The following is a 26,454-nucleotide window of genomic DNA, read 5'->3' as shown; positions in this document are numbered from 1 at the left end:
TCAGATCCACCACTTACTGTTTCTTGGGGAAAAAGGAGAAGCCACTGGCAGGAACAGGTAGAGTGTGGGCAGGAAACGGTATGGCAGGTTTAGGAAATGATGGGAAGTTTGGGTGGTTTAAGAATAGGGCTAAAGCAAGTGCTTGGAGTTAGAGAAGCTAGAAGATCTTTGGAACCAAATTATGAAGTCTCTGTAAACTATACTCAAGAATGAACTTTGGACTGTCATACATGCACAGAATAATGTAAAGAGATTTCTCTTTTAGGAACTTATTCCAGTAGCTTACCAAAAATGATTTCTAGATCACTGAGACATTGAAAACAACCCCTAAAGGAAGTGTCCACTGCACTCGAGTCACTAGAGAAGTAAAGACTATGACCAAGTCAAGTTAGCTGCTGGTTTTTACATTGTTTTCATAGGACCTTAATACATTTTTAATATATTTTCTCCCTGTCTAGTGCCTATAAAATACACAAAATATGTGTGAGATACAAGACAAATTTTTTATCTACTACACTGAATATGGTAATATTGGCTTTTTTTGACATTGCACCCCACATCTTTTATATCTACTTCTAGTTCCCCAACTTCTTTTGATCCACTCTGTGCCTGTATTTACATGTTTCTTGTTATTCATGTGTTATTTTTTCACTGTTTTCTTTAACTGCATAAAGTTTTAGATCCAATTTGAAAAGAAGTCAAAAGACAAAACGTAATAGAAAACATTGTTAACAAAGTACATGCAATAATGGACAATAGGTGGCCAAAGTGTTTATTTGAATCAAATGGAAGGTACTATCTAGAAGTACAATCTCTACTCTTTAATCAATGAGTAACTTTGCAGCACAAAGCTGTTACTAAGAAAGTGTCAGTAAACAAACCTTAGGGATTTTACTCAGGAACTCACAATACTCAGTAACCTCACAATAGTGGAAAAACAATATTTATATAAATAAGTTAAAATATTGTGTTCATAGAGCCAAGGCATACTATCTCTAAGATATAATTTTAGTCTTTGCTTTAATATGTTCGTGTTTTAATCAATAACACTACTTGTGGTAAGTTTTAGACCCAAGTGTATATTCATTACTTTATTTCTTAAAGTTTCCTTGATGAAGGGCACAGTAAGAATGCGGCAAAATGGTGCTGGAAGTTTAAGGCACATTACTGACCATGCATCAGAGAAGCCCTCAACCCTCAGCAAATTTCTAGTCTCCCTAAAAATTGCACATTCATGGTCACGCTCTCTAGAAAAGTAACTTGTCTATAACAGCTTCAAAATAATAGCATAATATAGTATTGCTTCAAGTTACTATTAACTCAAGCATTAAACTAAAGGAGATACTTGAGTGAGTTGGCCAGTTAGCTTAGTTGGTTAGATCATGGTGCTAAAGAGAGATATATGACTGAAAATAGGCTCTTTCAGGAAATATTGTAAATATTATGTAAAAACCATTGTTAATGGCTTCTCAGATGATTAGAAATGTTATAACTACTAATCACAGAAAACTGAAGCATAGTTCCAGTACATTTATGAAAAAAAAGAGATTTGCTTTCAGCTGAACAAATCCTTCCACTGGATAAATTACTTTCTGGTGTAAATTAATTGCATATTTGGAAAATATATTAACTCTTAAAAATAACACAGTCAGAGGGCACCTGGGTGGCTCAGTCGGTTGAGTGCCCAACTGTTGATTTTGGCTCAGGTCATGATTCATGATCGTGAGATCCAGCACCACAGCAGGCTGCATGCTGGGTATAGCCTGCTTGGGATTCTCTGTATCCCTCTCTCTCTGCCCCTTCCCCACTCATGCACACGTTTTCTCTCAATCTCTTTCAAAATAAATAAACTTTTAAAAAAAAACACAGACAAAAAATCATATATATTCCAGAGTTGCAATACTGATGTACTACTTAGGATTTACAGCAATGAGCTAAGAATTCCAAACATATAGAATGCACAGTTTTGTTTATTGTTTCCCTTTAAAAAAGTAAATTCCATGCCAATTTGTCAATTTCTAAAAACCTGGCTAATCTAGGAAAATGGATTTTTGCTCACTTGATTAATACGGATGTATATTCTAGATTCTAAATCTAAAATCCAAGCTGTCTTTAGGATTTCTACCATGATGGGATGACAGAATACAGCTGTAGAAAATGTGGTGTTATGTCACCACTAGCTACATTGAAGAGCTAGTCCTAATGTCAAATATTTCTCTTTGCATCTCTTTCCTCCCTTAATTTTCTCTTCCTTCCTCCCCTTGCCACAAAAATACAACTAAGTTTCTTTTGTCTACTTGTTCCATAGACACAATCTGTCCCTAGAGTTGCTACAGGTCAGGTAAAGGGGCTCATGTCCTCTGAGGAAACCAAGACTTGGTGGCCATCTACACTAAGATCAGGGCCCAGGATGCTTTTGGAGAATATTTATAGAAATTGGACCCTAACTAGCTGAACTCAGAGTCTGGAAGAAAGACCACATGCCACAGCCATTAAAGAGAACTTCAAGGCACCACCATTTTAAAATACTGTTCCAAATGTTTCAAATACATAGGCAATTATTCATTCTTCCTTTCCTTTGACTAATATTGTTTGAGTTCCTCCAATGTGTCTAGCACTGATACAGACATCAGAAATCAATGGTGGACAAAACAAGATCCCTTGCCTATGAGAATTTATATTCTGGGGACAATATTCAAATAACAAAAAAATAAACCAACAAATGAAAGGTACCTAATAGAAATAAATGTTGTGAAAAAGAAGGGGGAATCAATAGTGTACTAGGAGAGTAACTAGCAAGGAGGGACTTGAGATAAAGTGACCCCAGTTTTTGTAAGACAGGGATATTTATACTGTGACCAGAATAATGAGGAATAATCAGCCATGACCTGGGGGACGAACAGTCCAGGCATCTAGGTTGTTGGAACAGCTAACCCAAAGACCCTAACGTAAGAACAAACAGCCCGTCCAGAGGACAGTCAATATGGATGTAATTAAGTGAGGCAGGAAAGGTGGAAAGAAGCCAAATCAGTGAATAGGAAAGGTTCACTCAAGTAAGGTCAAAAGGGGAGGATAGAAAGTTTGGATTTTTATCCTAAGAACAATGGGATGACATTGTAAGTTTTGAAAGAGAATATTTTTGTGATGTGATTTATTTTTGAAAGATCCCTCTGGCTACTGTATGGAGGACAGGTTGAAAAGAGAAGCCGAAGTCCAAGTGGGAGGCAACTACAGCTAAGAAAAGACAGTGGCTGATCCTATGAGGAAGGAAAAAAACCTAGAGGAAAAGACATTGGCACATTCAGGATAGCTATGAAGAGAAAGTCGCCAGCCCTTGCTAAAGGATCACAGATGGGAGGTGAGGGGCAGAGAGAAAGCAATTCCTTTATCCCTAAAAGGTGAGAGAAGACAAAAGGAATTGTAACGGTCAGAGAGAAGCTAAAGGAAATTTCTTTTAAAGGAGAGAAGAATATGTAGGAAAATAGCCATATAATCTACAGCTTCCCTGCTTAATAATTCAATTCTGGAGGAACAGTGCTTCCCTTTACCTGCCACACATGAGCATCCAACCCATTTATTGGTCTAACGAGCTGGGTACAGATAGGCAGGTCAGCAGGCAGCCACTCGGAGGGAGCCCAGCTGGCAAGAGCCATACTAGAGTATGACCAAAGAAGATGAATCTTTCCTCACTGCTTAACCTGGTGACCTGAATTAGCAACCATCTCCCAGTATAGGCTTCAGCTTAATTTGAGATGGCAATATGGACAGAAATAGGAAGTCAAGCAGTCAGCCACACAAATAAGTACCCACGAATAGCTATGCTCATTAGAAATCAATTATGAAAGGTTTGAGGATGAGGATGCCCTACAAAAGATTAAGGAGAGTATTAACTAATTCCCAATAGACATCAATAAGAAAGGAAAGGTATAGGCAATATCTACTTGGTATCAGAGAGGGTGTTAGCATCAAACGGGGCTACATGTGACTCTTAGCATCTCAGCCAATATTCAATCCATGATGCTTACAATTTCATGGGTCAATGATTGATTAGATGAAAAGGATTCTGGATGGCTCAGTCGGTTAAGCGTCCAACTCTTGAGTTTGGTTCAGGTTATGATCTCACAGTTGTGAGATAAAGCCCAGTGTTGGGCTCTGCACTGGACATGGAGCCCTGCTTAACATTCTTTCTCCTTCTTTCACTGCCCTCCCCAACTCATGCTCACACACGCTCTCTTTCTCACAATAGAAACAATCTAGAAACTAAAAACAATGGACTTAGAAGAGAAATTCGCATGTACTTCATGTGACTTCTGTGAAAGGCAGTGAGAGACCCTTTCACATCCATTAGCTTCTTCTTATCATACCAAAAAACCTGAAAGGGAGATTTTCTAATCCCTGTGTTCTAGAAGAGGAAACTGAGAAGTTACGAAATCTGCACAAAGTCCACAATGGCATAACTGGGCACTCCCAGGAATAACTCTCCCTCCTGCTCTGCAGCAACCATACTTACACTGTGGACATGAAGTGCCGGTGTGTGGAGCAAGTCTTGAGGATTGCTGTTGTCTGAGGCTGTGATAATTTTAAGAAAGGCAAAAGCAGGAAGGCACAGTATTCAAATGTAAATAAACCTCTTTGATTTTGCTGAATAATAAGTAGTTATATGGAAAAGCATTAAAATTAAGTCCATGACAGATGTTATTAACAAAATAGTAGCCATGGAGGAAATTCTAAAAAGGAATCAATGGTTGTTTAACCTGTAGCCTGCCTGCAGACGTGCAGTCAGCCAATAGCCAGTGGTGCCCGGAGCAGGCCCTTAACAATATTCAGAGTCTTGCTTATTTAGTTCCCCCTCGGATATAATAGCCCCACTCTGTACCTTGAAACATCTATGTCACATCAAATAAAACCTTGTGCAACTCTCATAGCCTATAAATGCCTTTGAAATTGTCCTTTGGGCTAAAGATAGGGGAAAAAACTACGAACTCCAGATAATATGGAAAGATATTTCTTATAAATAATATGTCTGGCATTTAAAGTTATTTGTATCTCACACCCATAATTCTCTGAAATCTTGAATTATGCATATATTACACACACACACACACACACACGCATACATACATATATAGTGTCTAGATATTTCACTTTTATTCAAAATTTGTGTGGGTTATGTGCCCAAATACCAGACAGAGGAGAGGTTAAGTATTCTTCAAATAATAAAAATGTTAAAACCTAGAAACTTCACAAAGCTTTTCAGCTACAGTGAGTTTATAAGATTAAAATATTTACTAAACTCTTTAAAAATGTATTTCGAAAAATGTTTAAATTACAAAAATATTACAAAAGTAGTAAACAAACACCCACATACCTTTCACCTGGATCCACCCGTTGTTAGCATTGTCTCACACTTGCTTTCTATCTCTCACCAAACATACACACGTACACATTTTTTTCTTGCTGAATGATTTGAGAATAAGTTGCAGACAACATGATCCTTCGTTCCTAAATACTTCAAGCTGTATCTCCTAAGAATTACGTTTTCTTGGCCCCAATATGATGATTAAATGTAGAAAACTCTAACATTGATAAAAATCAGACTAACATAAAGTCCATATTCATATTTCATCAATTGTCCTAATTATGGGGGCGCCTGGGTGGCGCCCAGTCGGTTGAGTGTCCAACTTCGGCTCAGGTCATGATCTCACATCACAGTGTGTGGGTTCGAGCCCTGCGTCAGGCTTTGTGTTGACACCTCAGAGCCTGGAGCCTGCTTCAGATTCCGTGTCTCCCTCTCTCTCTGCCCCTCCCCCGCTCACTCTCTGTCTCTGTTTCTCAAAACAAAATAAAGACATAAAAAAAAATTTTTTTAATTGTCCTAATTATGACCTTTATAGAAAAAACATTATTTTTTTTTAATCCAGGCTCCAATCCAGGATCACACCTTGCATTCAGCAGCCACAGCTCTGTAGTCTCCTTTAATCTGAAGACAATGACGCGAGTTTTGAAGAATGTTGTTATGTAGAACATTCTCAGTTTGGGTTTGTCTGATTCAAGGATATGCTTTTACAAATACCTAAAATAATGCCTTCTGCGAACACAAGACCATTAACCAAAGTTGTCACAGAAATACACCAGAGGAAAGGTACATGCTCTGTTTGGAGGCCAATCTCCTGTTAAAGATCCTCTTTATATTACAAGATTTTTTATTCGTTCAAATAGGGCTCACAGAACTTGCTTCCATATGTTACTTGTTCTTTTCATTGTCACACTTATCTATCATGAATAATTTTCCAAGTCATTCTGAAGCCTTCACTCTAAACCCACACTTTGCCTTCACCTGTTGGCAATCATTTTCATTTTCCTAGGTTCCTTTACTACCTACACTCATAGTTCTCTTGCCCCCAGGGAGGGAGTCTGTATCACTATTTACATCAGTCCCTTCTGTATCAAAAATGCATTCTAGGTGCTGCAAAGAGAAGGACCAAGCAGCAATGGCTTAAACAATTAAGAGGTTATTTTTCTCACATGAACACTATCCAGCAGTAAGTGCTTACTGGCTCTGAATCAGCTGTTCAGTCATACCATTAGGATCCTAGGCTCTACCTCTCATTCTACCATCTTTTGTGCACTGGTTACTGTGTTAAACACTTATCTGCTAATGCATGCAAAGATGATGGCTGTAGCACCAGATATTTTTTCAAGTAATTTTTTTGTTTAGTTTATTTATTTATTTATTTATTTATTTATTTATTTATTTATTTTGAGAGAGAGAAAGAGCAAGAGAGAGAGAGAGAAAGAGAGAATGGGAATCCCAAGCAGCCTCCTCACCATCAGCATAGAGCCCCATGTGGGGCTCAAACTCACAAACCATGAGATCATGACCTGAGCTGAAACCAAGAGTCAGATGTTTAACCTGACTGAGCCACCCAGGCATCCCTGTAGCACCAGATATTAAGTCTGTGTTCAAAGCAGGAAGAAAGGAAAACTTGACAGGAAGCTCCATCTTTCCCTTTCTAGCAGGAAAGCAATAGCTTTTCCAGAAATTCCTCAAGAAGACTTCTACTTCTTAAATCTCATTGGTAGGTGTTTGGCCACATAGTGCACCTGACTGCCAAGGAAACAGTGAACACAGGAAATAGAAGTACCATTATTGTTGAGGCCAGTCATCTCATCTTCCATTATTGAACACATTGTCACCACAAAAAAGGTGGGGGAGGGGATTCCATTATGAAAGGAAGGGAGAAAAAGAAATAGATAATAAGCAGACAACTAGAAGTTCTACTGTCTCTTCCCAATCACTATTTAACTATGTCCATTCTCTACTTCTCAGTTTCATTCAGTATTTCTTCCCAATTTTTCTTCATGTATCTTCTCTCCCTAATACTTCCCCCTTGAAAGATAAACTTTTAAACATTTTTATGAACATTTTATCTTCCATCCAGAACCAAATAATATTGCAACAGCTGGTACTTCCTCTTCTCTCAACATTTGAGGAGACCTGACATCCAGCTAGATGAAGTGACTTGCCCAAATTTGCCCATCAATTTAGAGGCATGGCCGAGAATAAAATATAAATCTGCTGAACATCAGTATTGGCTCTGAGTATCAGACTATATGGTACATAATTTTCCACTTTGTTCTGTTTGTTCCCTTTTGCCCACACCTTGGCCACTTTAAATATAAAGTTCTCCACAAAGATTCATCAATTCAATTGTTTATTTCCGGAAACTTGTCAAAAAGGAAAGATAATGAGAATTGTATTTCCCCCCTTTTAAGTTTTTATTTACTCTCTAAATATGAGTAAATATAAATGAGGAGAAACCAGGGTAAGAAATCATTGCCTTCACTGGAAATCATTGCTCCATATGAACCATGAGTCTATATTTATAAACCTGCCATCTCCAATACATCTGCCAAGAAACAATAAGAAAATATCTATTTAGATGCATTATATTTGTCTTTGACCTTCGGGGAAATATCTGAGAATACCCAGATAAACACAAATATAAAATACCCTCATGAAGTAGTATCTCATCCTTGCACTGAAAGATTTCAAAAGAAACAGAGTTCACCCAGAAATCAAAAAATAAGTCAGTTAGAAAGTATAACTGATCATGAAGGGTAAGATTTAGAAAAAGAAGAAATGCAGGGACACCGTCATAAGCCAAAAAAGGAAGGCCAAAATCTAATTAATTTTTCAGGGGCTCATGAGCAGGTTAATATGGGGGAATGAGAAGAGGCATCATGGTTAAGAACGCATGCTCCGAAATGAGTTGGCTGGCAGTTCTGAATCAGTTTTGCCACTCAAGTTAAGTGATCCCTAGCAACTTACTCTTCTATGCCTTCTCTTCTAAACTGTAAAGTCATGATAACATTAATATTTATTTAATGAAATTATTATGAGGATAAATTGAAGCAAGTCATGTAAAATGCTTAACCTAGGGCCTAACATTATAAGTGCTCAAAAACATGAAAGAAAGAATTGTCGATTAGAGCAAAAGTTTAAAGTAAATGATTTTTAGGTTTAAAAAGGTACTCTATGGTGACTTGGGGCCACTTTGGCTATAAGGCTAAACTGTGATCAAAAGGAAACCATTAAATATTTATTACCTGGACATGATATCATACAGATTGGAATCAGTTGAGACAGTAGGAATGGAAATGAGGTGTTGAATGGAAGAGCTATTAAGAAATACAACTGCCCTTCACTCTCCTGCACTGTTGGTGGGAATGTAAACTGGTACAGCCCCTCTGGAAAACAGTGTGGAGGTTCCTAAGGAGACTAACAATAGAACTCCCCTATGACCCAGCAATAGCACTGCTAAGCATTTACCCAAGGGATACAGAAATGCTGAGGCATAGGAGCACGTGTACCCCAATGTTCATAGCAGCACTCTCCACAATAGCTAAAACATGGAAAGAGCCTAAGTGTCCATCAACAGACGAATGGATCAAGAAGATGTGGTTTATCTATACCATGGAATACTACATGGCAATGAGAAACAATGAAATCTGGCCATGTGTAGCAACATGGATGGACCTTGAGGGTGTTCTGCTGAGCGAAATAAGTCAGGCAGAGAAGGACAAATATCATATGTTTGCATGTATAGGAGGATTAGGAGGAACTTGACGGAGGAACAAGGGGGAGAAGAAGGGTGTAATTGTTGGGGTAAGGGAGAGAGGCAAACCATGAGAGACTCTTGAATGCTGACAAAAACTGAGGAATGATGGATGTGGGGGGTGGGGGGATGGGCATGGAGGAGGGCACTTGTGGGGATGAGCACTGGGTGTTATACGGAAACTAATTTGACAATAAACTATTTGTAAAAAAAAAAGAAAAGAAAAAAAAGAAATACAACTGCCCTTGATTTAAGATCTCTATTTCTTGGCTGCACTACTAAAGAAATCAATAAAGCTGACTGCTGTTGTACCAGTGAGTAGGAATGAAATGTGATGGTTGGATAGTCAAGAAAACAGTTTTGTCATAGCCTGAGAAATATGCTAGAAGTGCATAAGTTAAAAAATTCAGAAACCTTGGCTACTCTCTGTGTTGGGAAATATGTGCATCCATTCAGTGAATTCTTACTCAACACTTCTTACGGCACAATACTGAGCTCTAAGAAATGTTTACAGTAACATCTCACCCAACTGAAGATCACATATCCTAGAACCCCCAAAGTTTTCATTCTTGAGGTGCCTAGTAGCTCAGTTGCTTAAGCATCAGACTCTTGATATCATTTCAGGTCATGATCTCATGGTTTGTTAGATAGAACCCTGCATCAGGCTCTGAACTGGCAATGCAGAGCCTGCTTGGAATTCTCTCTTTCTCTCTCTCTACCCCTCCCCCCTTTGCTCTCTCTCTCTCTCTCTTTCTCTCTCAACATAAGAAAACATTAAAAAATTTTTAATTTTGATTCTTAAAAACCATTAAAAGACAAAAGGAGAAGAAAAAAGTCTTGTCCTTTTCAGGATCTCATTCATAGCATACTCACTCATTCTTCACACGGAAGTTAACGATATCTGAGTATTTATATTTGTAGCTACAGATGGTTCAAAGTAAAAAATTAGAAATGATAATGAAGGTACTGAGACTACAAAGGCAAACAAATTAACAATGGGTGATGCAACACCTGGTGAAGAATTATGGAGAAAAAGTATACAAAGTTGACAACTCTAAACACAAAAGTCTGGTCTCAGGTAGTTTAGAAAGGAAAGAAATGGATCCATTCCTTGAAGTAGAAGATGTAATGAGAATAGCAAATAGAAAGCGCAACTACTTCACTTCTCTTTTGCCTCCATTATTTCAGGAAAAATAATCTTCACATGGAGAGGGTAGAACAAATATTTTTTCAGGGTTAAGCAATCGGAGTAAATGAGGAGAAAGAAAAAAAGCTCATCACTGCTTTCATGAGTCAAAATCACTTTTCCAAACCGAGACACAGTGAAGTGTGCCACCAGGACTTAAAGATGAAAGTATTGAGCCACTGAGGTTACTCTCTGAAGGACTGGGGGGAACTGGGAAATGATCTGGATTGTTTTACAAGTGGGCTTTATTACTTACAGTCTAATGAGTTTTATTTAATCCTTGGAAAATTAAATAGTTGGTTTTGTAACACACACACACACACACACACAAATCACAGAAGTCTGTGGTCAGATTTATAGGATACAAGTCCCCTCAAAGGGCCTCAAAGGCATTCTTGCACTGTTCAACATGATAACCCAAATTCACAAAGTAAGATTAGAATTGTATTCAATAGCTTCCCAACACTTTAGAGGTAAAGCTAAACACAAAAATTATATCACAAACACTGGTATAGAAACTTTTTGACAAGTTTTGCTAAAAGGGGGAGACAAAAATGGAAATGGAACTAGTATGGGAAATGGGATCAGGAAATTATTTTTCTCTTGTCTCATTTTGTTTTATTTTGTTTTGTTTTTAAGAAGGGAGATGTAAGAGTACATTTTCAGGCTGTTGAGAATGAACCAGGAGAGAGGTAAAAATTTATAAGGCTTAGTGAGGAGAAGGAACCACTGGAATGTGTCCTGAGTAGGAGAGAGGAGGGGGTGCCTGGAGCTCAGGGGAAGGGCCAACTTTCAGCAAGAGCAAAGAGGGTTCACCCATAACAAGGGTGAAGGGCATGTGAGGACGACCTGTGTGGAGATGCAGCAGAGGGATCAATGGGGCCCCTCTAAGCAGCTTTAAGAGCCCCCCAACATTTGGGCCCTATTATGAAATGAATCATGTGCTTTTCTCCTGTCAAGCTTCGCTATACAAGTGCAGGCCTAAGAGAAACAGAACTGGATAGAACTGAAGTTATGGCTTTGCCATGAAAGTAAATCTGGAGAGGATATATTTCAAATGCTGCAAATCAACAACATCCAGATTCATGAAACTCAACTATTCTGTTTAAAGAGCTACTACTTATTCCCTCAACAAGAATTTTTCAAATGCTTCCCAGGAATGGCCCATCACTGAGCATGCAGAATAAACCAAGTAGCTCTTTCCCAGAGATGCCAGATGAGCTAATCCTACACACTTTGCTTAAGGAGGTACCTTCTCCCAGAAAGGATTTGCACAGTAGAAGCCTGGTAGCCTTTGAGTAGATAAACATCGGAATTCTTCTCAGTGATTCTGTAATTCTGTATACATTTTAAATATATTTTGAACTCCACAATGCTTGATTTAAATCAGCTTTTAAAAATATACACACAATGGAATATGCCATTTTTTAAATGTGACTCTAAGTCTACAATTTAGACACAAGTAAAACAGAAGCAGTACAACTCCTTTTAGACACTTAGGGGCAGAATAATGGAATTTCATTTCTCAATAAATGAAATTAACCCAAATGCCCACTCCTGCATATGACAGAAAACCTAATGTAATCCAATCACTTATTTTCTTCCCACTACTTTTTCCCCTTCAGCATCTTTGGGTTAATATTTTGCCAATTCAAAGCCCCCCATCTTCTCTGTCTCCTTCTCTTCTCTCCTTTCCAGGATTGGCCAAAGGTGGGCCATAGCTTCTGTGTCATCTAGACTGTGGTGGGAGGGGCTTCTGCTTTGGGTCCTTTTTTCACTGCTGGATCAGTCACACAGGAAATCACATTCATGGTCCTCTGGGCCCTTCATATCTGGTCTGAGGACCTCCTCTCTAGATGTCTGTCTTGCAGTCTGCTTCACATGGATGAGTCTGCATCCTCCTCCTCCCACTCATACAACCTTTCTGAGTTGGCTAGCTTCTTGGCTACTTTTGTCCCCTTTGCTGAACACTGTAAACATCAGGACACTCTTCCATTCCAGTACAGGATTTCATAAAATAAGAGACTGTAAAAGGAGCCCTTGGGTCTCTGTCCTTAAACACATCACATCTCCTTTTTATTCTACTGTGGCTAAACCTGTGGTGGGGGGTGAAGAAGGTCCACTGAGATTTGTGATCTCTTCACTCACCCAAGACACAATTTCCTACTTTTTTAAAGGTTTTGTGGGATTTTTAAAAATGTTTATTTACTTATTGTTGAGAGAGAGAGAGAGAGAGAGAGAGAGAGAGAGCAAGGGGAGAGGCAGAGAGAGAATCCCAAACAGGCTCCACACTGTCAGCAGAGCGGACACGGGAGCTCGAACTCCTGAACTGTGAGATCATGACCTGAGTTGAAGTCTAGACACTTAACCAACTGAGCCGCCCAGGAGCCCCTCCTACTACTTTTTGGTCCTCTCTCCAGATTGTTTCTTTGGTCCTAGCCCAGGGGAATGGAGGTTCCTTCCAATCCATTTCCTCCTGCTTCTGACAAATTCTTTTTTTTTTTTTTTTACAAATAGTTTATTGTCAAATTAGTTTCCACATAACACCCAGTGCTCATCCCCACAAGTGCCCTCCTCCATGCTCCCTCTTCCCCCCCATCCATCAGTCCTCAGTTTTTGTCCTACAAATTCTTATATCTTTGGGAGGCAGGAAAATTGTCTCATCATATGCTGAATCAGTCAAGGTTCTTCCAAAGAAAAAGCAGCAGTAGGATATATATTTTTTTTTTTTTTATCTATCTATCTATCTATCTATCTATCTATATATACATATATATAGTGATTCTTATATTTATATTATTTGCATATATACTCGTATACATATGTATGTACGTACATTATTAGAATAATAGATTTAGATATATAGTGATTCATTTCAATGAATTGGCTTGGTCAGTTGTGGGGTCTGGCTGTACAAGTCTGAAATCCATAAGGCTAGAAACTCTTAGGAAGGAGTTAACACTGTAATTCATAAGTAGAATTGCTTCTTCCTCAGAGAAACCTCAATTTCTGCTCTTAAGGCTTTCAAATGATTGGATGAGGCCCACCCACATTATCAAGGATAATCTTTTTTACTTAAAGTGATCGTGGATATTAAACACATTTACATAATGCCTTCACAGTAATGCCTAGATTAGTGCTGGAATGAAAAACTGCCTACAATCAGCTAACCAAGTTAACACTAAGAATAACCATCACCTATGGGTTCTCACTCTGTGGTTTATGTATGAACTCTATGTTCTAAGTCCTCCACACAAATCAGCCTTTGAAACCTAAAGGGAAAGAAACTTCCTTTCTTTTCAAAATTTTGGCTTTTGCAATGGAAATTCCAGCTTTCAATAATAATGCTTCATTTAGGGGTAACTGGGTGGCGCAGTTGGTTAAGCGTCTGACTCTTGATTTCGGCTCAGTTCATGGTCTCACAGAGGTGAGATCAACTCCCACATCAGACTCTGTGCTGAGCAGGGAAACTACTGAAGATTCTCTTTCTCTCTCCCTCTGCCCTTCCCCTACTTGTGCACGGTCACTCCCTCTCTCCCACCGTCCCTCTCTCTTTCTCTCTCTCTCCCTCTCTCTAAAAAAATAATACTTCATCTAAAAGTTTGTAAGTTAATTCCGGTAGTAATGTATTCCTTGGTTCTCAGTTATACTTGCCCACCTCGTGAAGCAATGAGTATCACTGAAATGAGCAAAGAGCCTGTGCAAGAAAAACAACAACAACAACAACAACAACAAAAACAACAACAAATTTCAGGAAAAAAAAACTTCAGTCACTATTTTTAAAGCTTATCCCACCAATTTATAAGACCCCACAAATAAGCCAAGATGTTTTTTTTCTTCTCCAAATTTTTATTTAACTTCATGTTAGTTAACATACAGTATAATATTAGTGTCTGGTGGAGAATTTAATGATTCATCACTTACTTACAACACCGAGTGCCCATCACCATAAGTGCCCCCCTCAGTGCCCATCAACCTTCTCACCCATCACCTTGCCCACCTCCCCCCCTGGTAATCATCAGTTTGTTCTCTGTAGTTAAGAATCTGTTTCTTGGTTTGCCTCTTTCTTTTTTTCCCCCTTTCCTCATTTGTTTTGTTTCTTAAATTCCATATCTGAGTAAAAACATATGGTATTTGTCTCTCTCTGACTTATTTCACTTAGTGTAATACACTCGAGTTCCATCCACATCATTGCAAATGGCAACTTTTCATTCTTTTTTATGACTAATATTCCATTATACACACACACACACACCACATTGTCTTTATCCATCATCCGTCAGTGGACGTTTGAGCTCTTTCCATACTTTGGCTTTTGTGATAGTGCTGCTATAAGATCAGGGTGCATGTATCTCTTTGAGTCAGCATTTTTTTTTATCCTTTGGATAAATACCTACTAGTGCAATTGCTGGGTTTTAACTTTTTGAGGAAGCTACATACTGTTTTCCAGAGTAGCTGCACCAGTTTGCATTCCCACCAGCAGCACAAGAGGGTTGCCCTTTCTCTGCATCCTTGTCAACATCTTATGTTTCCTATGTTGTTAATTTTAGCCATTCTGACAGGTGTGAGGTGATATCTCATTGCAGTCTTGATTTGTATTTCCCTGATGATGAGTGATGTTGAACATCTTTTCATATGTCTGTTGGTCACCTGTTAAGTCCTCTTTGGAAAAATGTCTATTCATGTCTTCTGTCCATTTCTACACTGGGTTATTTATTTTTGGGGTGTTGAGTTTAATGAATTTTTAAATTGTTTTTAATGTTTTATTATTTCTGAGAGAGGGAGAGAGACAGCATGAGCAGGGGAAGGACAGAGAGAGGGGGAGATACAGAATCCAAAACAGGCTCCAGGCTCTGAGCTGGCTGTCAGCACAGAGCCTGATGCGGGGCTCAAACCCATGAACCATGAGATCATGACCTGAGCCAAAGTCGGATGCTTAACCAACATCAGGCACCTCTGATGAATTCTTTATAGAACTTTTGGAGAGTAACCCTTTATCAGATATTTCATTTGCAAATATCTTCTCCCATTTCATGGGTTGCCTTTTAATCTGTTGATTGTTTCCTCTGCTGTGTGAAAGTTTTTTATCCTGATAAAATCCCAATAGTTCATTTTTGCTTTTGTTTCCCTTGCCTTGGGAGACATATCTAGTAAGAAGCTGTTACATAAGCCATGATATTTTTAAAAATCAGACAAATCTAATGGAAAGATATGAGCTTAAAAAAATTTAACATATTTTGTCTTGTTGTTTTAGGGCTTTTTTACCTTGATTTTTATGGGAAGTTAGTTGTCACCAGCATGTTCTTATGCTCTTCTAAGCTAATGATATAGAGAGAATATGAGTGGAATAGGACATGGACTATTGAGCTAGTGACAGTGAGTAGATAATGCTAATGAAAATTCCGTCCATCTCCAGTGAATTCAATTCACCACGTATCTTTCATTCTCATTCATTCATTTATTTATTCATTCACAAATATTTATTGCCATCTTATAATATCATGTTAAGCATGGGGAATGTGACCATGTCCTCAGAAAGCTTACAGAGGAGACATATGAGGACAGAAATTACAAGGTAGTGCAACGAGGGGCCATTGGAATGAGATATGTATAGAATGCTAAGAAACCAGTGAAGAGGTATACAACCCAGCCTAGAGAAGAATTAGATGCTTTCAAAAGAAGGTAATGCCTGAATCCTAAAGAAAACACAGGATGTTGACAACTAAATAAAGAACCCCTCATGCCTATTTACTATCTTTTTATTGGTAGAAAACAGCAATGTGCATGGCATATTTGGGGACTGCAAATAGTCATTCCCTCAGTCAGTTCTGGGTGAGGCTTTCAGGTCAGACTGGAATCAAGACAGGCAATGATAGAGTTGTATTTTTTTGTTATTTTTGGTGGAAAAATGGTTTCTTTTAGTTGGAAAATGTTATTTTGGTTTTTTAGTCAATTGTAATTAACCTAGTGTTATATTAGTTTCAGGTGTACTACAGTGATCCGACAATCCATACATTACTCAGTGATCTTTACAATAAGTGTACTCTTAATCCCCTTCCCCTAGAGAAAGACATAATTCTTGGGAAACCAAGTGTTTAATTTATCTGGAGGAGCGTAAATTATGAGAAAGATCATAATAGGGTATTTAAAATGAGAAACTGGGCTTGAAGCAGTAACATTCAGAAATATGGAGCACCTGGAGTTTTTTCAGAACACATGCATTTCTTTTTTTTTTTTTTTTGGCTAATTTTTCAGCTCTCTTGAGGTAGAGATGATTTAATTTTTTTCAAGGTTTTTTTGTGTATACAGAGTACACACATCTCAAACTCTAAAATTTGAAGTCTAAAATGTTCTTTTCAAATAATATGTTCCTTAAAACATCTGTTTTGCTATTCAAAGATTCATGGAACTCGTTCAAGAAGCCTGAAAATATTTTGTGGCTGATTCTTTTACTATTGGCAGAATGTGCTTAAATTATCTATCCAATTTTTCAAAACCTCCAGAGCCTGTCTTAGTAACCCAACCCATTGTTTAATAATCCTTGTAGTTAAGAAATGATTCCTTCTAGGGGCGCCTAGGTGGCTCAGTCAGTTAAGCATCCAACTTCAGCTCAGGTCATGAACTCACAGTTCAGGAGTTCAAGCCCCGCATTCAGCTCTGTGCTGACAACTCAGAGCCTGGAACCCGCTTGTGTCTCCCTCTCTCTCTGCCCCTCCTCCACTCGCACTCTGTCTCTCTCTCAAAAATACATAAACACTTAAAAATATTTTTAAGAAATGATTCCGTCTGACTACCATGAGCATCCTCCCTACGACTAGTGGACATAACAATATGCAACCTCTTTCCCAATTGTTGACACAATAGCAGTCTTACCGTATCCAGACTCACAACAGCTGCACTGGTCCCTGTGTTTGGTAATGTCCATCTGCTTCTAAAACCTCTTAAAATCAATTAGAAAATCTGCACTAGAAGGATAAACAGCCACTGAACTAATCAATTGCCTGTTCTGCAAGTGAGCTCATGTGTTAGCCGTCTGCTGGCATGGAGTGTTTTCCTATTGATTCTTCACCAATGCCAACTCAACCTGGGCGCTACTGACATATTAGGACAGATAAATTTTTGTTTGGGGGAGTTTTCCTGTGCATTGCGAAGTGTTTAACAGCATCCTTGGAGTCTACCTTAATTAGATGCCAACAGCAACCTCCCAAGTTGTGACGTAAAAAATGTCTCCAGACTTTGCCATTTGTCCCCTGGGGAACAAAATCATCCCCTATTAAGAGCCACTGGTTCATAATACCTTACTTCAAAAGGTCTAAAGAAGCTAACTAATATTACAAATCAGGTTTTGAATCTATAGCTAAGAAACCAAATTTTCACATATTTGAATTGTCTGTAAATAACTTCAGATTATTTTTTATTAATATTAAAGGAATACTCGCTTTTAAAAAACAAGTCAAAATTTTCCTTTCTTAAAGATATAAACTGCAGAGTAAAATCTCCCATTTTTCCTGAAATTATTTGTCCCATTTCCCAAAGAGGACCACTGCTAACAGTTTGTTGTAAATATATCAGCATTTTATAAACACAAGTATTATGTAGCTTTTATTTTATATAAATAAGACCAAACAATACAGACTCTTGTTCAACATATATGAATATGTAGTTCTGAAACTACACCATGTAATTTATTAAACAATCCTCCACTACATCTTATATTTTTTAAGTGTCTTCATTTATTTTTGAAAGAGAGAATGTGAGCAGGGGAAGTAGAGGGGCAGAGAGGGAGAGAGAGTCCTAAGCAGACTGTGAACTGTTGGGGCAGAGACTGACATGGGGCCCAATCTCACCAACTGTGAGATCATGACCAGAGCCAAAATCAAGAGTTGGATGCTTAACCAGCTGAGCCATGCAGGCACCTCTACATCTGATATTTTTATTATTTTTTTAAACGTCTTAAATAGTTATTGATAGTCATCATTTAAGATAGAAATTATCTTTCTTTAAATAAATGGACTGAATGGAGAGAAGTTTGTCTTTGTGTCTAGTTTGTGTGTGTGTGTGTGTGTGTGTGTGTGTGTGTATTTTACTTCCTAACAAGGTATTTAGTAAACTACCTCTATACTTTTGATGCTGTAATTATCTAAGAAAATAGAATATTGCATATTTTCCAAAGACTGTGAAAAGGATTTCAAAGGCTACAAATAAATTATAGAATCCAATGAAACTCCTATCTTAGTGTTTATACAAGTCATAGCTGTACAGAAACACAAGAAACATTTTAATTAAATGTACCAATTACACTCACTACTTTGTTTTAGTTTTTTTATTATAATTATTTTTTTTACAAATAGTTTATTGTCAAATTAGTTTCCACATAACACCCAGTGCTCATCCCCCTCCATGCTCAGTGCCCTTCTCCATGCCCCTCCCCCCTCCCCCCCACATCCATCAGTCCTCAGTTTTCGTCAGCATTCAAGAGTCTCTCATGGTTTCCCTCTCTCCCTTTCCCCCACCATTTTCCCCCTTCTTCTCCCCCATGGTCCTCAGTTAAGTTCCTCCTCATCCTCCTATACGTGCAAACATATGATATTTGTCCTTCTCTGCCTGACTTATTTCGCTCAGCAGAACACCCTCAAGGTCCATCCATGTTGCTACACATGGCCAGATTTCATTGTTTCTCATTGCCATGTAGTATTCCATGGTATAGATAAACCACATCTTCTTGATCCATTCGTCCGTTGATGGACACTTAGGCTCTTTCCATGTTTTAGCTATTGTGGAGAGTGCTGCTATGAACATTGGGGTACACATGCTCCTATGCCTCAGCATTTCTGTATCCCTTGGGTAAATGCCTAGCAGTGCTATTGCTGGGTCATAGGGGAGTTCTATTGTTAGTTTCCTTAGGAACCTCCACACTGTTTTCCAGAGGGGCTGCACCAGTTTACATTCCCACCAACAGTGTAGGAGGGTGCCCATTTCTCCACATCCTTGCCAGCATCTAGAGTTCTCTGATTTGCTCATTTTAACCACTCTGGTGTGAGGTGGTATCTCAGTGTGGTTTTGATTTGTATTTCCCTGATGAGGGGGGATGCTGAGCATCGTTTCATGTGTCTGTTGGCCATCTGGATGTCCTCTTTGGAGAAGTGTCTGTTCATATCTTCTGCCCATTTCTTCACTGGGTTGTTTGTTTTTTGGGTGTGGAGTTTGGTGAGTTCCTTATAGATTCTGGATATTAACCCTTTATCTGATATGTCATTTTCCCATTCCGTTGGTTGCCTATTAGTTTTGTGGGTTGTTTCCTTTGCTGTGCTCACTACTTTGTTTTAAATTTAACTGAACAGAGATGCCCTTAAGGCATTGACTTCAGAGCAACCATGTCAAAATTTTCCATATTCACATTTAAGTTTCCTATAGAGTAAGAGTCACAATTTCACTGAAGTTAGTGAGTGAAATTTCATGAGTTTCCTAGACAAAATTATAAGTGTTTGTGCATGTCTGACAAAGTCTATCAAAAAAGTAAAAGCTAAGTTTTATTCCATTAATGATAAATCACTAGGAACGTCACCTCCAAAAAGTATTAATTGAAACCCCTCAGACTTTAGTACTGAGAGAAAAGAAAAGGGTTATTTAATAATGTTTGTTTGTGCAGACTCACCTCAGTTCCAACTTTCCATCTCCAGTGACAAGAATTGTTCTCCTGGTATGGAGGGAGGAAGGAGGTACCTTCACAAAGCGAAATTTATGCCCTACTTTTAGGCAGATAAAAGAAAGGCAGAGGGCTCTTGCTCTGTTTGCTTTTTTTCAATTGTCTTCATTTTAAAATAATATATATGCCAAGTGCCATATTTGGGGTGGCATAAGATGATCCCCTTCAATTTCCCCAAAATTTCCTATAACCATCACTTACCAGCTCCCTACTCTATCGTTCTCTTCCTGAACAATTGATCTCTAAAGATATTTGGTGAACCCGAGAAAGGTATTCTGTGCTGGGTATGACAGAGGAGGACATGAGGACATTCCCCAGAGAGGAATTCTGGGGCCACACTGGGATAAGGAGGGTGTCCACAGAGGGAGCTGGTGCCTGGCATTCTATGTCAGATCTCTAACAGGGCAAGGAGAGGGCTCCTGTAGGAAAAATGTCCATTACCGGGAGTCAGAACTAAATGGGGGTGAGGAGGGCAACTATGCAGGAACAAGATTTGTCAAGATTATAACTATATTAAGGATAATAGAAAGCACTTTCTCATTGTCAGAGAAGGGAGCTAGAGACACGTAAAGGGAGAAAACTAGACTGAAGCTTATGGTGTTGGCTAGGTATTGGACACCCCTCTACGCAATGCTTATTTTTTTAAGTTTATTTTTATTTATTTCAGTAGAGATACAGAAAAGCAAGTAAGAGAGTGACAGAGAGAGAGGGGAACAGAATACCAAGCAGACTCCACGTTGTCAGTGCAGAACCCCATGCGGGACCCAAACTCACAAATCATGAGATCGTGACCTAAATTGAAATTAAGAATTGGACCCTTAACCAACTGAGCCACCCAGGTGCCCCTACAAATATGCTTATTAATCACTAAGGCTAACTTAAGAGTGGAGAAGTTTTGGAGACATCACTCTAACCAAGTGACCAAAGTGATCATCAATAATGGGACAAATCAAAATCTTGCATAACCTGACAGGTTGAAATAAGCATTACCTCTGTGAATTGCTTACCAAAGGTGCATAATGTAAACCTAATTTTGATGAAATGTCATACAACCAAAATTTAGAGACATTCTACAAAATACTTAACTTACAATCTTCAAAAGTGTTGAGGTCATGAAAGATAAGGAAAGACTAAGAAACTATTCCAGATCAAAGGAAACTAAAGAAATGGGACAATTAAATGCAAGGATTATAAACTAGATCCTTTTACTACAAAGGACATTTTTTGAACAGTATATGAAAAGTGTATGGATTCTGCGGTTTAAATGGTAGTGAGGTATCAATGTTAATTTCCTGATTTTGACAGTTCTAGCATGGTTATATAGGAGAACATACTTATTTATAGGGAAAAAAGCACAACCGAAGCTTTTAGGGGTAATAGAGCATCTAGTCAGGAACTTACTCTCAAAAGATTCAGGAGAAAAAATAATTATACTGTATTTGCAACTTTAAGTCTGAGATAATCTCAAAATAAAGCTATTTTTAAAATATCACTATTTAAGACTTTAAATATATCTTTTGAATCATAATGTTATGAAAATGTAGAACTAATTCATGACATAATTATTGAAGAGCTGTATCTGCTTTGAAATATAAACTTAAAAGATAGGACGTAGAAGCATAACATCCCTAAAAGTAAATTACTCAGAGAAGAATTTTCAAAACAGCAGCATAAAAACACAGGTGGGTATGTCTAGTCTAGTTAAAACAGCTTCCAATAGTGACTCTCAACTGAAGACTGACAATTCATCAAAGAATTTTTCTGAAACCCTTGATTTATTTTTAAAGCTGTGTACCCAATGGTGGGCTCAAACTCACAAACCCAACATTGAGTCACATGCTCTACCAACTGAGCCAGCCAGGTGTCCCTAAAACCCTTGACTTTTAAATTTTGTTCTTAAAAAATTAATAAAGAGATCAGAAGTCAGTTTCAACACAGATGACCTTATGTTATGTACACTTGAAGTCTCTGAAATGTGTGATGTTCCACCAGGGACATCCTATGGTATATAAATCCTTTGACTTCATTTTAATCAACTTGTTGAAAGACTATTGATAAATAATTTTTAAATAAATTCACAAGTGAGAACACTACTTACAACACAGCTTATTATTACATAGCTTTAACTATTTCCTTCATCAAATGATGTGCTCCGAAACAACTAAGTACAGTCAAAACCTGACATTGCTAGGTTGCTTCTGTATAAAAATGTCACTTGCCTTGTTATTAAAATGTCCTGCTGCGTCTTACAAAGAAAATAGTCATTTTTGTTCTTTTCACGTCTTGATGACAGATCACAAATACATTTTTATATAATAAATGTTATTGACAATTCAAGCTATTCTGTTTTTATTTCTTATAATTGACGATATTCTAGAAAGTTCCAAACATGGACTAACTTGGTAAGGATAATAAGCAACAGAACTACCTTTGGAGTCTCCAATAATTTAAATTTTATATAAATCTGAGGTTTTTAAAATGGCATAGTTAACTTATATCCACACAAAAACCTGCATGTGGATGCGTATAGCAGCTTTATTCATAATCGCCCAAACTTGGATGAAACCAAGATGTCCTTCAGTAGGTAAAGATAAATAAACGATGGTACATTCAAACAATGGAATATTATTCGGTACTAAAAAGAAATTAGTTATTAAGCCAGAAAAAGACATAGAGGACCCTTAAATGGGTATCACTGAGTGAAAGAAGCCCATCTGAAAATTTGGGCGGGAACTTTGTTTCATTCAATGTGGTTTACACAAAATCTTGCACGGAGCCTCATGCACAGGAACTACCCAGTCTGTGAGTGAGTAAGTGCATGTACTTTCCTGATGTTCTGTATTTCTTCTTGCTCTAGTACTAGAAGAGTCTTGATTCTGATTAAAAATTCAATAAATTCCTGATTTTTAAAACGATTGGCTAAAATATTTTTGAAAGAGAGAAGAAGGGATTGAGATAAACTGTAAAGTACGGGCAGACATTTCATAGAAAAAGGATGGGGATGGGGGACATTCCACATGGGAAACAGCATGAGAAAAGGCAAAGAAAGGAGAATCCTGGCATCTTCTGAGGACATGGGAAAGAACATCCCATCGGCGTGAGGTCCTTGGAAAACGGTTGGCATCAGGCTAGTAAGCAAGGTGAGCCTCCCACACAGTGGGCTGTACATGCCAGAATGAGACTACAGGTTTTAGGATACTCGGGAGAAAACCACTTGTGGCAAAGCCTTTGTATTAACCTTCTCTCCTCCGTTTTCATCGCAGTCCTTCACGGAAGTGGTCAGGATGTCAAGTGCTCCCTCGGCTATTTCCCCTGTGGGAACATCACCAAGTGCTTGCCTCAGATTCTTCACTGCAATGGTGTGGATGACTGTGGCAACCAAGCGGATGAGGACAACTGCGGTGAGTGAAGCACTTGCAGCCACAGCAGGAACCAGGGCAAAATCACTTCAGGTGAAGTCGCTGAGACTGCTCACACCCAGAGAAAAGGGAAAAGAGAAAACTAAATTGAAAAACAAAATATATGTCACTTAAGGAACATACTTCTTTTATTAGCTTAAAACATCTATTCTTTTCTATGTGTTATCACCACCAATACTTTAGGAAAGTGGTGATTGTGCACATAGTATAGTTTTGTATCCCACAAACCCTTCCAGTTAACATTTTACAATCAGAATGATGTAGGAATTGGGAATTTGGGCTCTGGAGACCAACTCTCTGGTTTGAATCTGGGTACAACAATGACCAATTATGTAGCTTGAGAATGTTTCTAAACCTCTTTTTCCTTCACTTTCCTGATATTAGAAAAGGGTTTGGAAATTGTCCCTACACTAAGAGAATTTGGGAAGATTAAATGTAAGGGATTAGAAAAACGCAAGCATACAGCAGGTACTAGCTAAGTGTGAACAGCTATTGCTCTTTCTTATCTTTTGCTTATTACAATCCTTTTTTAAAAATTTTGTTTAATTTTTTAAATTTATATCCAAGTTAGTTGGCATAGTGTTTATGACAATTCTGATGGACAAATGAGACCTCCTAACAAAAAACAAACAGTAAGTCCAGCTCACCTATTATTTAACTAACAATCAAATTTATGACCTTATAAAGCCAATAAGTAGAGCTCTGAACAAATAGAATATCAGGAAAACTTGGCTTTTAGTTAGAATTTTGCTCAAATTTCTTTCTTTTCCTAGTATGTTATATTCATTTTTTTTTCAAAATTTTAAATTCTAGTTAGTTAAAATACAGTATAATATTGTTTTTAAAAGTAGAATTTAGTGATTCATCACTTACATATAACACTCAGTGTTCAACACAAGTGCTCTAATATCTGTCACCAATTTACCCCATTCCCCCACCCACCTTCCCTCCATCAATCTGCAATTTGTTCTCTATCATAGAGTCTCTTATAGTTAGTTTCACTTGATCTTTTTCCTCCCTTCCCATATGATCATGTTTTGTCTCCTAAATTCCACATAGGAGTGAAATCGTTTGCTCTTTGTCTTTCTGTGCCCTGACTTATTTCACTTAGCATGATAGTCTCTAGCTCCATCCATGTTGTTGCAAATGGCAAGATTTCATTGGTTTTTTTATTCAAATACTTATTTAAATTCTAGCTCATTTATATATAGTGTAGTATTGGTTCAGGAGTAGATTTTAGTGATTCATCATGTACATATAACACCAGTGCTCAACAAAATGAGTGCCTTCCTTAATACCTGTTACCCATTTAGCTCACCCACCTCCTCCCCTCCAGCAACCTACCATTTGTTCTCTATAGTTAAGGCTCCTACGATTTTGCCTCACACCCTGTTTTTGTCTTTTTATTTTATGTTCCTTTCCCCTATGTTCATCTCTCTTATTTCTTAAATTCCATATGAGTGAAATCATATGGTATTTGTTTTTCTCTGACTGAGTTATTTCTCTTAGCATAATACTCTCTAGTTCCATCCACATCATTGCATTTGGTAAGATTTCATTCTTTTAGATAGCTGAGTAATATTCCCCCATATATATATACCACATTGTCTTTATCATCATCAGTCGATGGGCATTGGGCTCTTTCCCTAATTTGGCTATTGCTGATAATGCTGCCAAGGGGTGCATGTCTCCCTTCAAAATCTGCATTTTTTAATCTTTTGGGTAAATACCCAGTAGTGCAATTGCTGGGTCATAGGGTAGTTCTAGTTTTACTTTTTGAGGAAGCTCCATACTGTTTTTCAGAGTGGCTGGACCAATATACATTTCCACCAGCAGCACAAGATGGTTCCCCTTTCTCTGCATCCTTGCCAACGTCTGTTGTTTCCTGTGTTGTTAATTTTAGCTATTCTGACAGGTGTGAGGTGATATCTCATTGTAGTTTGGATTTGTATTTCCCTGATGGTGAGTGATGTTAAGCATCTTTTCATGTGTCTGTTAGCCATCTGGATGTCCTCTTTGGAAAAATGTATATTCGTGTCTTCTGCCCGTTTCTTCACTGGATTATTTGTCTTTTGGATGTTGAGTTTAATAAGTTCTTTAGGTATTTTTGCATATTAATGCTTTATGTCATTAGCAAATACCCTCTCCCATTCTGTAGGGGATGTTGATTGTTCCCTTTGCTGTGCAAAACCTTTTTGTAATTTTTTTTCAAATGGTTTTTTTTTTTTTTTTTTTTTGAGAGAGGAAGAGTGTGAGTGGGGAAGGGGCAGAGACAGAGGGAGAAAGAGAATCCCAAGCAGGTTCCAGGCTCTGAGCTGTCAGAACAGAGGCTAATGTGGGGCTTGAACTCATGAACTATGAGATAATGACCTAAGCTGAAGTTGGATGCTTAACTGACTGAGCCATCCAGGTGCCCTAAAAGCATTTTATCTTGATGAAATACCAATAGTTCATTTACATTTTGGTGATGGCCATTGTTTGTTGAATTTAATGGGAGTTTTCTGTGCTTTTTGGATTTCAATATCTATTTCCTTCCCCAGATTAAGGAAGTGTCCAGCTATCATTTGCTCAAATAAGCCTTCTTCCCTCTTTTACTCTTCTTCTGGGACCCCTATGATATGAATGTTATTATGGTATAAGGAGTTGCTGAGTTCCCTAAGTCTACATTTGTGATCCAATATTTTTCCCTCTTCTTTTCAGCTTTGTTATTTTCCATAATTTTATCTTCTATATCACTGATCTTTTTTCCTCTGTTTTATCCATCCTTGTCATCATGTCATGAATTACAGTTTGCATCTCAGTTATAGTATTTTTATTTTCAGCCTCACTAGTTTTTAGTTCTTTTATCTCTATGGTAAGGGATTCTCTAGTGTCTCCTATGCTTTTCTCAAGCCCAGCCAGCATCTTTATAATTGTTGTTTTAAATTCTAGTTCAGACATCTTACTTATATCTGTATTGATTAAATATCTGGCCCTGGCTTCTTTCTTTCGGGGTAAATTACTCCATCTTGTCATACTGTCAAG

The 26,454-nt window shown here is 38.0% G+C and overlaps 1 protein-coding gene across 6 annotated transcripts in view; it reads left to right on the top strand.

The window, feature by feature from the left end:
• RXFP1 (relaxin family peptide receptor 1) overlaps positions 1 to 26,454 on the top strand; it is a 111,430-nt gene that overhangs the window by 14,978 nt on the left and 69,998 nt on the right. For 5 of the 6 annotated variants that reach the window (XM_039256868.1, XM_039256869.1, XM_039256870.1 and 2 more), the window contains exon 2: positions 23,275 to 23,412. In XM_039256868.1, coding sequence (XP_039112799.1) covers positions 23,275 to 23,412 — 138 coding nt within the window. Of the gene's footprint in view, positions 1 to 23,274; positions 23,413 to 26,454 lie in introns of those variants that run through there. The other variant, XM_039256871.1, reaches the window with a different exon arrangement.

This window comes from Hyaena hyaena, unplaced genomic scaffold (genome assembly GCF_003009895.1).
Source record: "Hyaena hyaena isolate Hyena2069 unplaced genomic scaffold, ASM300989v1 scaffold_592, whole genome shotgun sequence".
Classification (NCBI taxonomy): Eukaryota; Metazoa; Chordata; class Mammalia; order Carnivora; family Hyaenidae; genus Hyaena; species Hyaena hyaena.
Note: the sequence above shows the minus strand (reverse complement) of the source record. Positions and strands in the feature narration are given on the sequence as shown.